The sequence below is a fragment of the Pseudochaenichthys georgianus genome, chromosome 16, assembly GCF_902827115.2.
Source record: "Pseudochaenichthys georgianus chromosome 16, fPseGeo1.2, whole genome shotgun sequence".
Lineage (NCBI taxonomy): Eukaryota > Metazoa > Chordata > Actinopteri > Perciformes > Channichthyidae > Pseudochaenichthys > Pseudochaenichthys georgianus.
In genome coordinates, this window is record NC_047518.2 from 19,518,010 (window position 1) to 19,533,752 (window position 15,743).

The window sequence follows — 15,743 nt, forward strand, 5'->3', positions numbered from 1 at the left end:
GAGACGCATGGTGTACATTCCTCCTTCTGTGGTTTTGGATTTGACCCACTGGAAAAATCTCCACGTCAGTGGGGGTGCCACTGAGCAGAGTGACGTCACACACCGCAGTGTTCACAGACGCATCTCTCGCAGGCTGAGGAATGTGCATGTCGCAGGCAGTGGGGGGACAGTGGCCGGGTCACATGTCTCTCCATATAACGTGCTGGAATTACTCTCCGTATGGAAAGTGCTCCAGCACTTCGTCCCGTGGCTGTACAATCAACATTGATTCAAACAGACAACAAAGCAGCGGCGGCCTACATAAATCGCCAGGGAGGTGTTCGATCAGCACAGCTGCTGAACACACATCCTACACAGCCAAATGGACAGTGTTCCGTGTGGTGTGCACGGAAAAGCCTGGACCCCGTTGGCCCCCTGCCTCGTGCTGTCGTTCCTCCAGCTGTTGCTGGACAGGAATTGGCTTATAGCACGGTAAAAACATATGCTGCTGCCATTCCATCTTGCCACGTAGGTTTGGGGTCAGCACGGTGTTTAGTCACCCTCTGACAAAACGTTTTCTACGGGGAGCACAGAGACTCAGACATGTGTCACGCGCTTTAGCGCCTCAATGGGTTTTTGGCTTAGTGTTACGCGCACTGAGTAAAGCTCCATTTGAACCTTTAGATCAGGTCCCCCTGAAGTTCTTGTCAGCCAAAGTAGCTCTGCTCCTGGCTCTCACATCAGCTAAAGGGTGAGTGATATGTCTGCTCTCTCTGTGGCTCCGTCATGTCTCCAGATCCAAGGAGATGGCAGCTCAGCTGTTTTGCGCCTTAAACCGGCTTTTATGCCAAAGGTGATCACAAGCTCTTTTAAATCGATAGGGATCACTTTGGATGGTTTCTTCCCTCCTCCTCACACATCAGAGGAAGAAGCCACATCTCATCTCCTCTGTCCCGTACGTGCGCTGTCATGTTATATTGCACGCACAGCCACGTTGCGCAAGTCTCGGCGCCTGTTTGTGCATTACAGAGAGCACTCAATAGGGCAGCCTCTGTCTGCACAGCGGCTGTCACACTGGTTGTGTGAGGCTGTGTCGCAGGCGTATGTCTACTCTGGGGTGGATCCCCCAGAAAACATCAAAGCGCACAGCACCAGAGGAATTTCAACCTCTATGACGTTGCATGGAGGAATGACAGTGGGAGACATTTGCAATGCTGCATCTTGGTCTTCCCCCTGTTCTTTTATTCGTTTTTATTTGAGGGATGTCTCCCATTCCTCTCTTACACATTCAATACTGCGGTTCTGTCAGATTGAGTAATGTCAGGGACTAAACGGCGTGCCCTCTCTCCTGCCTATCGGCATTCAGAGAGCTGCCCCTTTTGCCCCTCTTTTATAGGTTTAACAAGTGGGATTTGTTTATCTCTACTTTTTTTAAACGACGGGTATTCACCTTCATTCCCTTAAAGAGAATATTAATTTGGAATAATGCTATATTTCCAGGGACTGTGATGCTCCTTCTTTTTCGCATGGGTTATTAATTGAGTAGATGGGTTTTTGTGCTTCTGGTTACGGACGGACCAGTGGGGCGTGGACTACATCCTGCTTCGCCCTTAACCCAATAGCGATAGCCTTAGAGGGCGAAGCCTCATACGAAATAGAACTGAGGTTACGTACTGTAACCCAGCTTCTATGAGTATAGGCGCAGCCCTCTAAGGTTCGGGCCCCACTGGCTCCGCGAATAGCTGAAGAAAAGCTGTTTGTGTGGGAGCAGTTGGACGGGCCATCTTCCTATTTATACGGAAGTGAGGCCGGAGGTGTGGCCCACGTCATAGGTGGGCGTGGATTAAATCTGTCAGTGCTGCACACGTGCAGTGGGATTACCCAATAGCGATAGCCTTAAAGGGCTGCGCCTATACTCATAGAAGCTGGGTTACAGTACGTAACCTCAGTCCTTTTGATGGAAGGTGGTGTACCAACCTTGATGGTTAGGAGAACTCCGATTGGCTGATTGCTGGAAGCTCGGACCAATGAGGTCAGCTTGTCGGTGATTGGAGGACCGGTCTATATTGTCCTGCTGTGGGAGAGAGAAGCAAGAAAGAAAACATGTTATATTTAAAAATAAAATATTACAATCAACATTGGTAAACACAAAGAACAAATCCATGGAATGGCATTTTAGCACGGTAAGCTATACATCAGGGTTCTTTCTTTTTTTTGGATAGAAAAGTTGTTATCCAAATGAGTGGTCACATATTGAAGAATTGTATGTGGCACTATTTTAAATGCAGACAAAACAAATAAAAGTATAGAGTTTTCTAAGTGCTTATAGCCGCTGAGGTCATTGCAGTTGTACATGTGTTCATAAAAGAGAGGCAGCTGTGCTCGCAGTATTTGTTGAATCTAATGTGAAGTATTTGCCTTCAAATGTTTATATTTTGAATTAACCAATCATACCTTTTTTTTTAATTATTTCTACATACCTTTTTCTCCATTTGGAGATAATGCTACAAGATAGGCTACATATATTTGTTTATCAAATACAGAAAAATACAAAAAAGTTAGGAGAAAGATACTCTTGATACAGTGCCCGTTTGAAAACACTACTACATCCCACCAACAGTGTGAAACACTGCCAGGTGTGTATCAGAGCACAGTTTAAGATACCATTTAAAGACAATGTCCTCGTTTGACCTTTCTTACTCATACATATTTCCAATCACTGGAAGAAAATCCCACAGAGTATCGTAAACTATAAAACCAACCTAAAGCACAGGTAGGCTACTTTTAATTGAATTTCAAAGGTTTTAGATACATTTTGTTGGATGTGTTCCCCCTTACAGGCTGCTTAAAGAATTTCAAGCTCAAATGTGTCCACAAAAACAACGTTATAGTCAGGGGTGCAAATAACTTGCACGCAGGTACGCATGCGCGACACAAATCTGAATTGCGTAACGTCACTTGTGTCACTACGCGCCTTTGCGTACCTCAAAACATCTAAACAAAACACATATTTCGTCTACACGTGTTTCTTGTCAACAGTCAATGGAGTAAACTACGAGACATGTAAACAAAATACAAAGACATTAAGCAGCTACGTTGCCGTTTCGCTCCCTGCAAAAAATCTTCGGACTTTCTATGACTGACTGAACTGGGTGCTGGCCGAGCCGCGCAGGACATAACCGACGGACCTGTGAAGCTTTACAGGAGGCAAAGGCTTAGATCACCGGACAACAGAGTTGGTCGCCGTGTGCAGACAGGGTTAACGTCGGTATGAACAACAGAATTGTGCCAAAACTCCGCCAACTGGCTGCAGTGGGAGACTCCCCTGAGCACACTCTGTGCCCCGCGCACAACCTGAAGAACTGCGCAAAATCAGCTGACCACAACGTTCACGCTCTGTGGTCAAGCTGCTGCAGTTTTATTTACAACAAAGTGGAGTAAAACACACAGTTGCAAACTTACTCTGTTTTACTCTGTTATTCTGTTAATGGAAGAGTCTGAAATCAGACAGACCCCTGGTTATAGTGCTCATTTAAAACACTTTTTCTAAATCATCTGTAACAACATGGAAATGACCTAAAGGTCATTGAACAAGACTTAATGAGCATTTTGTAGGGATTTCACTCACTGTGAGAGTAAATCTTGAGGTAGAATTCCACTCTGATGACACAATTCTTCAAATAAAACAGTCTACAAAATAAAGAATCCATGATTTCAGTGAAGAAAAAGTTATAAGTGTTCCTCTCTGCTGCATACACTGTCGCCTACGTCCACACTAAAATGGATATAACTGGAAAGTCAAAATCAGCATATGGTTCTGTCCACCAACACCCCCCCCCAACCCTTCTGCTATACCAACTAACCCACGCGCATCCAATCATTACATTGCATTGTTCCGTCTTTGTATTGTCTTGCATTCCAGACGTCTTGGCCGGGTAGGAAAATATATTTTGGAGCGCAATGGGACTAACCTTCTTTTGGAATAAAAAAGGGAGGTAAAATAACCACCGCATCACCCGATGTATTCCCATTAAATAGCAAACCCCATCATCAACACATACTGTGTGGGGATCCAGCTACCAGACTGTGACTGATCCCTACCCAGCCACCCAAACAGCACTGGGACACTGTTTGGTGGTGGGATGGTACGCCGTTAGTGTGTGTGTGTGTGTGTGTGTGTGTGTGTGTGTGTGTGTGTGTGTGTGTGTGTGTGTGTGTGTGTGTGTGTGTGTGTGTGTGTGTGTGTGTGTGTGTGTGTGTGTGTGTGTGTGTGTGTGTGTGTGTGTGTGTGTGTGTGTGTGTGTGTGTGTGTGTGTGTGTGTGTGTGTGTGTGTGTGTGTGTGTGTTCAGGACAGGATGGTCATGGTTCAGCTCCACTGAGCAAAAACGTAGGGATTCTTTCAGACCATATACCGGTCTTGAAACTATTTTGCATGTCTGGGAGTAAATGAGTTAACACACATGCACTAAAGAACTAAAGGATCTTTAAAGCACAACTTGATCTCTTTTGTGGATCTTACCGACAAAAGTCCCAAATCCCAGACAGCCTTTGATGCCACTATGGACAATTGACAAAATTTAACTTGGGGGTTTAATCCTATAAATACCGACCATTTAGCATAATTCTCAACCATGCCATTGGCTAACTCTGCGTTTGGCTAAGGGTTTACTAAAACTTATAATGTTGAGACAACAAAGACTGAGGGAAAAAAAAGTCAACATTTCTTCTTTTATTGTGTGCTGAATGAAAAACCCAGATGGGCTTCATCTTTTATACTTGTTTTTCTCATACACTTATTATCTTAGACATATGCACACACACACACATGTTGCTTACGTTCTTAGAGAGGGGTCAAAATAGGACTGAGGGTAGGCCAAGTTTTGACAAGTAGCATATAAGGGCCCTTTCATATTGATGAAGTTGAAAGGAACTTCAAATTAGGGGTCGAGGGAATTTTAAAAAGGGGTTAGTGGAGGGCCAGAGACAAGGTTAAGTCACTGAAAACAGGACAGACACAAAAGTCCAGAGATCGGGGCTCAAACTAAAAGGAAAAGACTGAGATGCATTTCAAGCTACGCCTTTAAAAGAGGTTAAATGTAATGACCGGCTATTGAATGTAGATCAGCACTTGGGCTTACTGACAGCCTTTTAGCTGAGAGTGGACTGGATTCATAAGAACATTTAAAAAATGGCATGAAATGGTTCGCTTAACCCAGAATTAACTTTTCGGAAAGCTTACTCAACCTTCTAGCAGACATTTTTTGCTGACAGTAATAGTGCTTTCTGTATACATTCCTGGTAACACCTTCATGAATACTAGACAGCAAGTCAAAATCCCTTCTTACATAATTAACCAGAATGGGATCAGGAGGTCACACTAATGTCGGCTCTAGTGCTTCGTTTATCTGTTTGTTTATACAGTGGGACTCAGCTGCTGTCACAGCACAGCTGAGCTGCTGACAAACTGGGCTTTGACATTTATTTACATAACATTGGCAGATAAAAATAATCATATTTTCTTTTAATAAAAAAATATCCAGTAAAGCATCCCTCATCCCTAGATTAATAAACATTAAACATGGAAGCATCTACCAGTGTGTATCAAAGCATCCCTGTGGAATATATCATTCTTAATCTGGTGATCCTGCCTAGCCACTGCAGCCAGCAAGAAATTGAGACATTAATTTGCCAAAAAATGATTTAATAGTATCACAAGGCATTACATTAAACTAAATCTGTTGACGGACTGAGTAGAAGCTGCAAAGTCAACTCAATAACCAAAGCCTCAAGACCAAATCTACATTTACACACGACTGAAATTACCCACAAACAGAGCAGTGAAATATAAACATTGCAAAAGCTTAAGCAAAACAAATGGAATTGTGTGCCTATACATTAGAGGGCATAAAACTATCCATGACAATTATTTTATAGGTAAACAGAGATTCCTTGAGCTCTGCTTACACAGCATTTTACTGTTTAATCGACTAAAGTTTTACTATACATGAGGGCCCAGATTTGTTTTACATGTGCATAGCATGTATTTATGGAAGTTTAGTTCTTTTAACAGCTATCATTCAGTGTAGGGATCGTTAGGATTTGGTCGATACCGATACCGGTACAGCTTATCGGTATCAGTATTTTTCGATACTCTTATTGATACTTTTCAATAATTTGGTGCTCAAAATGATAGACATGAATACAAGATGTGAAGATTAAACAGTCATTTTATTGTAATTTTCTTGCAGAAATAACTGTATAACTTATACATTAGCTTCTCAGAAGCAGACAAAAAATAATAACTTAAAGGGGCCTGGCTCGCCCTATCATGCTTGTTGGGGTTTTCCCTCATACAGAGGATGAAAAGAGGCATTTTTTTAACATTTGTAAATCTGTTACATCTTCATCCAGACATTTCAAACTGACAACCTAGCTTGACAAGAGATCCTTAAAACATTGTCCGACAGTGACATCATGCAAAACTGTGAAATGAAGAAATTGGTAAAAAAGGCTAAGATGGCAAAAATATAATAATATAATATGCATGCATGCACGGAGCAGCTGTAGCACGGAGATCATCATCATCATCATCATCATCATCATCATCATCATCATCATCATCATCATCATCATCATCATCATCATCATTCTGTCTTGTATTACTTAACAAAAAAAAAGCCGGCTCCCGTCGTTCACTTACGACGTCGTCCGCGACTGACACATCACTAGTATTAGCACTAGCAGTATCGCTAGCAGCCACATTGTTTAGGCTGTCAAATACGCTGCACCGTTTTAGATTCAATGAGTGTCTCGTTTGCAAATACTTCATTAAGTTGCTTGTGTTACCCCCTTTACAAGCAACTAATTGAGTACATAGATTGCACCTTGCACTATCGCCACTACATTTTTTACAGTGCACCCAGACCTTCGATCGCTTCGCTCTGTCCGCCATGCCTGCGGGAGTCTCACAACAATAATAAGAGCGCTGTTGAGAGAGATGACGAGTGGCATTTACAGTATATTTACAATTCTCTTTTTTTGGATACTATATGTATGATGATTCATCACAGGGGGTATAACTTCAGCTTCAACTCAGAACTTGTCCCCTGTAGTTTTATTTTTGTTGGGTTAGGTGCCTGACTTATATGGATTTTTGGGGGGCTCATTCCACCATTTTGGAGCCAGGATAGCAAACCATCATGTTTTTGCTGATGGGAACTTGGGTCCCCCTCAACAGATGTTTGGAGATACATCTCTCAACACCCATATGAAACAGAACTGTAAGGAGATTTATTTTTCTTTATGGATCTTTTACAAATCACTCCCCTTTCTAACTGTATTCTTGTTTATTAATAACAACTTTTTTTACTGTCATATAGTATTGTATACCTGTTTACCTTATTCTCTTATTTTTTTATAACTATAATGATCATATAAAGATGTGCCTTTACCTCACTGGTTGGAGAAAAAGCTTCTTATATTCGTTAGCATAGCTAGCTAACCAGATGCTAATAACAACAAAGTTATTGAGTGTATGATCAGTATGACAGATGAACAGATCTTTCAACTAAAGACACAGCCACGCAAAAACTGCGGCATGTGTACGGCTCCTTATGGGTACTGCAATGTTTGGAAGTGCCGGAGCGGCGCTCTGGTGCTCTCCAGCAGAACTACACCCCTGTCAGACGAGACATATACCACGTGATGACACGTTAGGCTCCTGTTGTGTTCAAGTACCCTGACCTTGCTCTAAGCTGTGGAGATCCAAGAGAGTGTAGCAGACTGAACTCTCTGTCCTCTAGCTCTGAGGTCAAAGGTCATATATAAAGCTGTTGCCCAGATGACCTGCAGACAACAGAATAGCTTGATTAGGCTAATAGTGCTACTGCCCTAATACAAATGTTTGGAAGCCCTTTGCTCTACGGAGGCTTCCGTGAAAATCCTACCCCTAACCCTAAATTAAAACCAATATTCCAGTTGAGTGTACCCTTGCTAAGTAATACATCAGCACATCAGGATTAAAACTGTTTAGACTGCCCTAACATTGTTGGTGAAAATTCAACCTAAGAAAAGATTTAATTAAAAGACAAAAACGATCTGCACCTCAAGTTCAGCTAGTGAGGCTGAAGCGATAGAATTTGGTCCTAGAGGACTTATTTCTGACAATGAGCCAACATTTGGTCATGCATATCTTCCTAATGAACGCAAAAGTTCTGTATTTAAGATAACAAATTGGCACAACTCCCAATTCACATGCCTGGACAATAGTCCCATGTTCAATTCATTTGTGACAGGACCAAGGATCAACATTGATTGATTTGTTTATTTGCTTTATAAAAATGTGTAGCATCCTCAATTGTAAATCTGCATTGATTTGCTCAGCCCATCCTTGCCCTGCTCTTTCTCTCTCGATCACTGTGAAGCTAAAAATTGTTCATAACAAGTGCTATTGATTATCATGATTACCTTGTCATTATATTTGGTTGAGGTTGGGTTCCTGTATTTGCTTTGCTTTTTCAATCATGTGAGCTACAGTCAATCAACACAAACCCAGGATAGAAATATAAAACTGTTGGCCTTTCTATGCATGTTTTGTATTCATTGCTCATTTTCCATTCCAATATAATAAGAGCTTTTGCAAACGTACTCAAGGAACATGAAATATGATTTCCATTGTGATAACACATTAAATACCCTCGAGTACAAAAGACCCTAGTATATGTGTCTCTGTGTGTATGGGTACAAGCACATGGGCCGACCATAGAAAAAGAGAGCAGCTGTTACCTGGGGGCTTGTCAGCCACAAGATGCTTTTGTACCTCTGTTGGACCAACACTCTTTTATAGCCCGTCCCCCTGCAGCTCTTTGTGAACTCTATGTGTTCACAGTGGTGGAATGTTATGACCATATCACTGCCATTCACCAACTCTCTCTTTAGTCTTGACTAGACTAAAAGGACAAACTGTAACCAAAGGCCATTCTTTTATTTCCCTCTCTCTAACAAGTAATCCAAATAGACTATTAAGAGCCTCATCAAAAGAGACCGGGACAGGCAGGATTTGGCAAGGGCCGACTGTTGGAAAGTACCGCAGTGACCTGATTCACACCCACCCTCACCGTTTCCTAGAATTCTTGGAAGCAAATCTACAGAACCTTGAGTACTTCTTGGCTGGTTTATTATTAGTTTCCCATGCTGAATAATAGAGTGTCTGGTTTGTAGAGGGATAGAGGTCCAATTTCATAAACTCATCCAACTAAAAAATTCCAAGAAGTCTAATTTATGAGTTATGTTCGCCATGCCCTGGCGATAAACAAGTCCAACATCCGACGCAGTGACACGATCCAATGCAATGCAATTTATGCAGACAATGGCACTATTTCTAATCTAAATCTGGCTTCACACTTGATACTGACATCAACGCCTGGCTTCAAACTTTAGTCTAGGGCAGGGATGGGCAAATGGCGGCCCGCGGGCCGCATGCGGCCCCCACCTCCTCTTTTTGCGGCCCTCAGATTAATTTATAAACAACGTAATTAATAAAAAATATATATTTTTTTTTACTTGTTGTATTGATACCGTCCACTAGACTCCTAGTTACGTCGCGAGCTGCGTAGATGATTTCAAATACCGCAAAATAATCTGTGACGCATTTGCGTGTATTGTGTTTGTTTCCAGGGGAAACCCTCACAAGAAACACCGGCTGTTGTTATGCCTGCTGTGACGTTAAGTTGCCTCTTGTAATTATGCCTTGACAAGCTTAAAAGTTGTTTTTATCATCTGAATTTGGCGAAACAAGTTTAATATTCTTAAAACCAAGACTTTGTTTATTTGAAATCAGATGAAAACAAACTGTCACGGACCCTGCCGTGTTATCTATGATTACTACGCTTTTCATTCATAATTTCAGCGGGAGGGAGGGGGAGTGGTGCTGAGGAACAGCAGAGTGCGGGCTGACGGGTGTCTGTATTGACATTCCCCTTATTGTGGAATAAAGGGAATGCAGAGACAGGCTACAAGTGTTTTAGGTTCAAGTTAGACAACTAATGTCTGGGTTAGTGTTCATGACTTCATGTGTATGTCATCTAATGGTTAATCTCAATACACACACATTTTCCGTGCTTTCCAATAGTTTAAAATAGTTTTATTCCACTGTTTAATAACCTGTTCAATACAAACATGCCACTTGTAAAATGAAATACAATGTCTTTGAACTGATATTTGTTTAGTGAGCTTATTAGAGGATGTTCCCATTTTTTGGGGATGTTCCCTTTGATTGTAAAATGTCAATGAAGATGTCAGACTTAGTATATTTGTTAATAATTACATACAACACATGGAATTTTTGTGTGTGTGTGTGTTCCAAGTGAATCTGCGGCCCCCTGGTGGCCAGTACATCAATGATGTGGCCCCCACCACCATCAAAGTTGCCCATCCCTGGTCTAGGGTGTCTAGACTACAATGGCAACATTTCATCTCTACAAATGTAGCTGTTAAAGTAGCATACACATTCTTCCTACATAGGAAGGTTCAATTTACCTGATAATTTGGATGATGCAGGAAATAATCCGGACATCCGGCCACAGCCATGTTTAGTGTTTCTCAGCTCTTTTGTACAATTTGCTTGGCTGGATCAGTTTCAATACAAGATGAACAGAGAAGATGAACCTGTAGAGGAAGAAGAGCAGACAAAGGAGGTTAGTATAAAACTACACAGGAAAGTGAGAAGGTTCAACTGAGAAAGGATGAAGGAAGGGGAGGAACATTTTGTTTAAGTTCTGTGGAGACAAATATAGCACAGAGCACTTGACTAAAAAAGAAATGTTTACTTTCATTCAAAATCAACGTCAACACTGATACTTAGAGATGTCCCGATCCGATCACGTGATCGGGGATCGGAGCCGATCACGTGATTTTCAAAAAATCGGGGATCGGGAGAAAAAAATCGGGGATCGGGATTTCTTTTTTTTTATAATTTTTTTTTTTTAATTTAATGTTACAAAACAAAAATGACCATGTTCACGTCTTAAAGTCATCCTGAGGACTTAGTTTGGGTTTAAAATTACACAACATCATGTATGTGTTGCTTTCTTTGGGCTTGTTTTCATAGACCTGGTTGCTTATTTCTCTCAAATCTGGCAACAGAGTGGGCGCAGTGTCTACTAGTAGCAGTAAGCTAACGAGAGGCTACGTTCAGCTGGTGACTCGGGAGTCGGGACAGAGAAAATGTCAGGAGTTTGGAAGTATTATAAAATTGAAAGTGAAGGCAGTGTAACAGCCAGATGCAATGTTTGCAAGGCGGAGGTTCTGCGTGGTGGAAAGAACAGAGCTACGTTCAACACGACCAATCTAATACGCTACCTGAGAAACAAACACCAACAACAACACGGCGAGTACACAGCGGCCACTCAGGGAACGGCACTGAAACAACCGACACTTTCAGAGACTTTCAAAAGGAAAGAGAAACTGCCCCAGAACAGTAAAAAGGCCAACACAATAACAGCCAAGATAGCTGAATTCATCGCGTTGGATGACCAGCCGTTATCTGTTACCTTTTTTTCTCTTAATGCATTGCATAAAGATCGGATCGGGAAAAATCGGTATCGGCAGATTGTCAAAATCAAATGATCGGAATCGGATCGGGAGCAAAAAAAGGTGATCGGGACATCCCTACTGATACTTGTACCTCCCTTTGTCCAAAAAAGGAACATATTGTAACAGACATCTGAAAAAACATGCTTTGCAACATGACCAAACATTTTGTAAAGGGACTAAAGAAAGTAACATTTTTGGTCACTATATTTGCACCAATCTAGGGTAAAGTGCACGTAGTGGAGTTGCACTACCCTTTTTCTTTTCTTTGTTTTCCTTTAGTTTACCAGGATAAGTCTCATTGAGATTAAACATCATTGCAGCACAGACAGTACCTCAAAATGTTATCCAAGAACAGTACTTGAGTTAATGTGCTTGATTATATTTTACAACAGTATTTTTAGAGCAAATATGAAGAAGTCTGGCATCTTCTGCAATGCTCTATTATGAATAATGGAACAAGAGATGCTTAACTCAATGAGAGTTCTGATGTTTTGTTAATCATTCCACAGTCTCAGACCCGACCGGCTTATCTCACCATACTTTGATGGCTTGGCGTTTGTAAATTAAAATAGCTGCGATAGAAGTGGCACCTCAAGGGACTTTAAAGGCGTTCTTCTGCTCTATGAAGCCTCCCTCACGGACTTCCTTGGGTCAAATAACCCCAAATGCAACAACATGGACTTTAGTCTATTTGAACTTCTTAAAGTGGGTATCCTATTAACCTCTTGGCACTGCTGCCACTGAATAAACACCTGTAAATGTGGACCCAGAAATACCCTGCAGGCACCTCTCCAGGTCTTAAGTTAGATACCAGGGTTATTTGAAGCCGAGCAGCTTGGGCTTGCAACTATGATAGTCTTTTATGCAGCAGTTCATGAAACTGTGTTGGTCTTTTAAAAATATGACCAGCCATTTTATAGACAGCTAATATTATCCCATGTTTGCATTAGTGGTGGTGGCGGCTGCCCGTGTGGCCTCAGAGTGTGTGTATATGTGTGTGCATTTCTGCCTGCACATGTGCTACTGCCTGCGTAAATGTACTGTGTTGGAATATGTTGGTGTGTATATGGACGTTTACATATGCTTTGCATGTGAGCCTTTATGTGGGTGTGTAAAAGCACTATTTTTAGGATTTTCAGGGCCTTTGAGAAGCTTTACAGAGTTGTGTGTGTTGCCGTCTTTCACCGGTCTGTCCGTGTACAATGATTGGACCACCCTACCCCCGGAAGAGTAAAGTACCACAATGTACACTGGAAAAACTGTTAAACTGCAAAACCTTCTGAATAATTGAATGTGAGAAAATAAACAGGCAATACAATGAACCATCCTTTTAAGTCAAACTAAACATGACAGCATTGACTTTAATGTCCGAGTTACGCTTAATGTGATTTATCAAAATTGAAAAAGGGCACATGAGAGATGTTCAAAACCATGCCTACTATCCGACCAACAATTCAGCAGTTGTTATCCTGAAATGTTGTCAGCTGATGAGATTAAAAATAAAAATGTAGACGTTTTTTTTTTAATGCCCAACATGTATCTTGCAACTAATGATCAAACCATGAATGCATTCTAAACAAAGAACTTGGCACCACGATTACTGGGAACACTAAAAGGGCTTGCTTCAAACAGAGTGTGTGTGTGTGTGTGTGTGTGTGTGTGTGTGTGTGTGTGTGTGTGTGTGTGTGTGTGTGTGTGTGTGTGTGTGTGTGTGTTATTGTGTCAGTCCATGTGTGTGGCCTGTCCGGCTGGCATGCAAGGACAGCTCTTCATTTACACATTATTTACAGACACACAGTTTACAACAAAAACAAAACAAATTAACATCCGCCTAAACTCTCCGAGCAGCCCCTCATTAGGCGCCACACACACCAGCGGCCTAGATGTGGCTGAACTTCATGTTTATTATATTCAGGAGTCAGGAGGTTGTGCAAAAAGGACAACAGCAGACTTCAATGACCTGCATTAGAAGTTAAACATAATGGTCGCGCCTCGCCAAAGCTTTAATCCTTATCAAAATTGCTACTCTCAATTCAGGAGGATTAAATTGTAAACATTTAATGCCACTGAAATAAAAGAAATATGTTCTTTCAACATTAGTGGTTTACATTTCTCTTTATCTGTTCGTGATAAAACATAGGAAAATCTCAGGCATTACACAAAGAATTAAAATACCTTTCAGTTTCAAAGTGCTCATAAGTGCCAAGGTGACTCTCAGTGACTGATATATTGACCAAACACACGCGCGCGGCACACCTATGCTTAATTGCTCCTGGACACAATCAAAGCCATTCCATTGTGAGGATTAGACCCTCTGAGAGCTCTTTGATTCAATTTCTTCCACTTCAACAGCGTACTGAAACTTAAGCATCTCTGACCTTGACAGTGCAATTATCAGGACAGTGTCGCCGCACTAGAAAGACTAGAAAGGAGGACTTGAGGGTATGGCAGCTGTACCCAGCGGTGAGGTGACTGCATCTGGATTAATTAAAGTGATTTTTGCTCAAACTTCCATGAGGAAAAACGTTTAGCTGGTGGACTTCAAACCAGCTTCAAACACAACAGCCTTAAGAATGCCCATCATGAATCATAAATCCTTTTCAGCACTATCCTGCTTGAGACTTTACAGCAAATATTCTTCACATATGGTGTTCTACTCTGGTGTCACAGACATTGATGCTGGGGGCAATTCATACAATTTAAAAAAGGTTTTAAATCATTACCTGGAAATATATGTATCTATAAGATAAGAAATCTGAAAGAAACATGGAAACTTTTTGAAAAACGTTGCCTCCAACTTTGAAATCTGATAATGTGTATCTACAAAACACACGCACTCCACAATTGTTAACTAGTGATGGATTGGCATTTTTTTTCCGCTGCAAAATAATAGATCATTCAAACAAACACTTATGCTTTAGAAAAGAGCCCACACCAATGTGGCGTGTATGAGATTTGTACTTAATGAGCTAGAACATGCAATGTTATACGACATCGCCGCTGAGCCAATAAGCCATAAACACTAAGACAATTATTCAGTTAGGGATTTTCTCTATTAAAAAGTTTCATTAAACTGTAACAGGGGAGTGCACATGTGAACTTGTATGACACAAGTAAAGATAAAAAAAGTAGGCGACCATGTCACCAAGTCACAATTGTGGTGAAACTCTATTACTGCAGTTAGGAGAATGACACACCTTGACCTCCAAGTGGTACATGCTGTAATGGTTGTCACAACGTAAAGAGGATGTGTCACTATGGAGGTGAAGCTAAACTTACGTGAGACTATAGCCAACAAGTGTATCACGAAGTGGAGCAGCTGTTTTTGTGGGCCAGCATGCTTAGTCAGTCTAGGGGTTAATGTGCTGACATATGCTTACATCTCAAGGGTCCAGCTTTAACATCCCAGGGTGATAAGCCCTGCAGGGAAGCCAAAGGCGAGGCCTGGGATCAACAGAACCCTGGGCTATTTAAAGTAAAGCCTAATTGAAACCGTAGAAACATTTCCCTGAATAATGGTGGTGTATCATTGGCTGACCGTCTCACCAGACCAAAGATGGATTATAGGAGGACTTTACAGGCTGCAGGCCTCTGTTTGCAACAAATATCATGAGGGTACTGTAAACAGAACAAATGATCCATAAAGGGATAAGGGATGGCAAAGCAAAAGTAACAACGTAAAAAGCTTTCAAAATGGTTTTTAATTGAGGCACTACATATTTAGGCTACAACTTCCTCCTATATTTAATAAAAGGTTATTAGGTTACATTCTGTGAGCCTTTCCAAGAAGTCCAATAAAAATACCTAGAGTGGAAATGGAAATATTAAACTTTTAACCTCAGGTTTGTAGGTCAAACTTGAAATATAAGGTGTCTTCTGAGTTGCACGTCCAAACATGTGTTGTAAACTTAGGAGTCAGTTAGATTTTTTGACCCGTCTGCCTGCCTGTTGGTCTGGTTTGTCTGTCTCAACTGTCAACCTGTCTCTCTGTTTCGGATTGCATTTCCGTCTGTCTGCCTGTCTCTCTCTTTACCTCTCTGTTTACTTGTCAGCCGTCTAGTGACAGTGACTGCCAACCTCATACATTTCTGTGAGGCGTCTGAATTATATATACATATATATATGTCCTTTCCTAAATGGGAAAACATTCCAAATAGTGAGATATTTATAG

General features: G+C 41.3%; 1 protein-coding gene across 4 annotated transcripts in view; it reads right to left on the minus strand.

Annotated features, from left to right (window-relative positions):
* The window catches only part of grb10b (growth factor receptor-bound protein 10b), an 81,814-nt gene that overhangs the window by 52,805 nt on the left and 13,266 nt on the right, over window positions 1-15,743 (minus strand). For all 4 annotated transcript variants that reach the window (XM_034102017.2, XM_034102016.2, XM_071205829.1 and 1 more), the window contains exons 2-3: window positions 10,517-10,645; window positions 1,957-2,053 (exon numbers count right to left, since the gene is read on the minus strand). In XM_034102017.2, coding sequence (XP_033957908.1) covers window positions 1,957-2,053; window positions 10,517-10,567 — 148 coding nt within the window. In that variant the 5' untranslated portion in view covers window positions 10,568-10,645. The remainder of the gene's footprint in view (window positions 1-1,956; window positions 2,054-10,516; window positions 10,646-15,743) is intronic.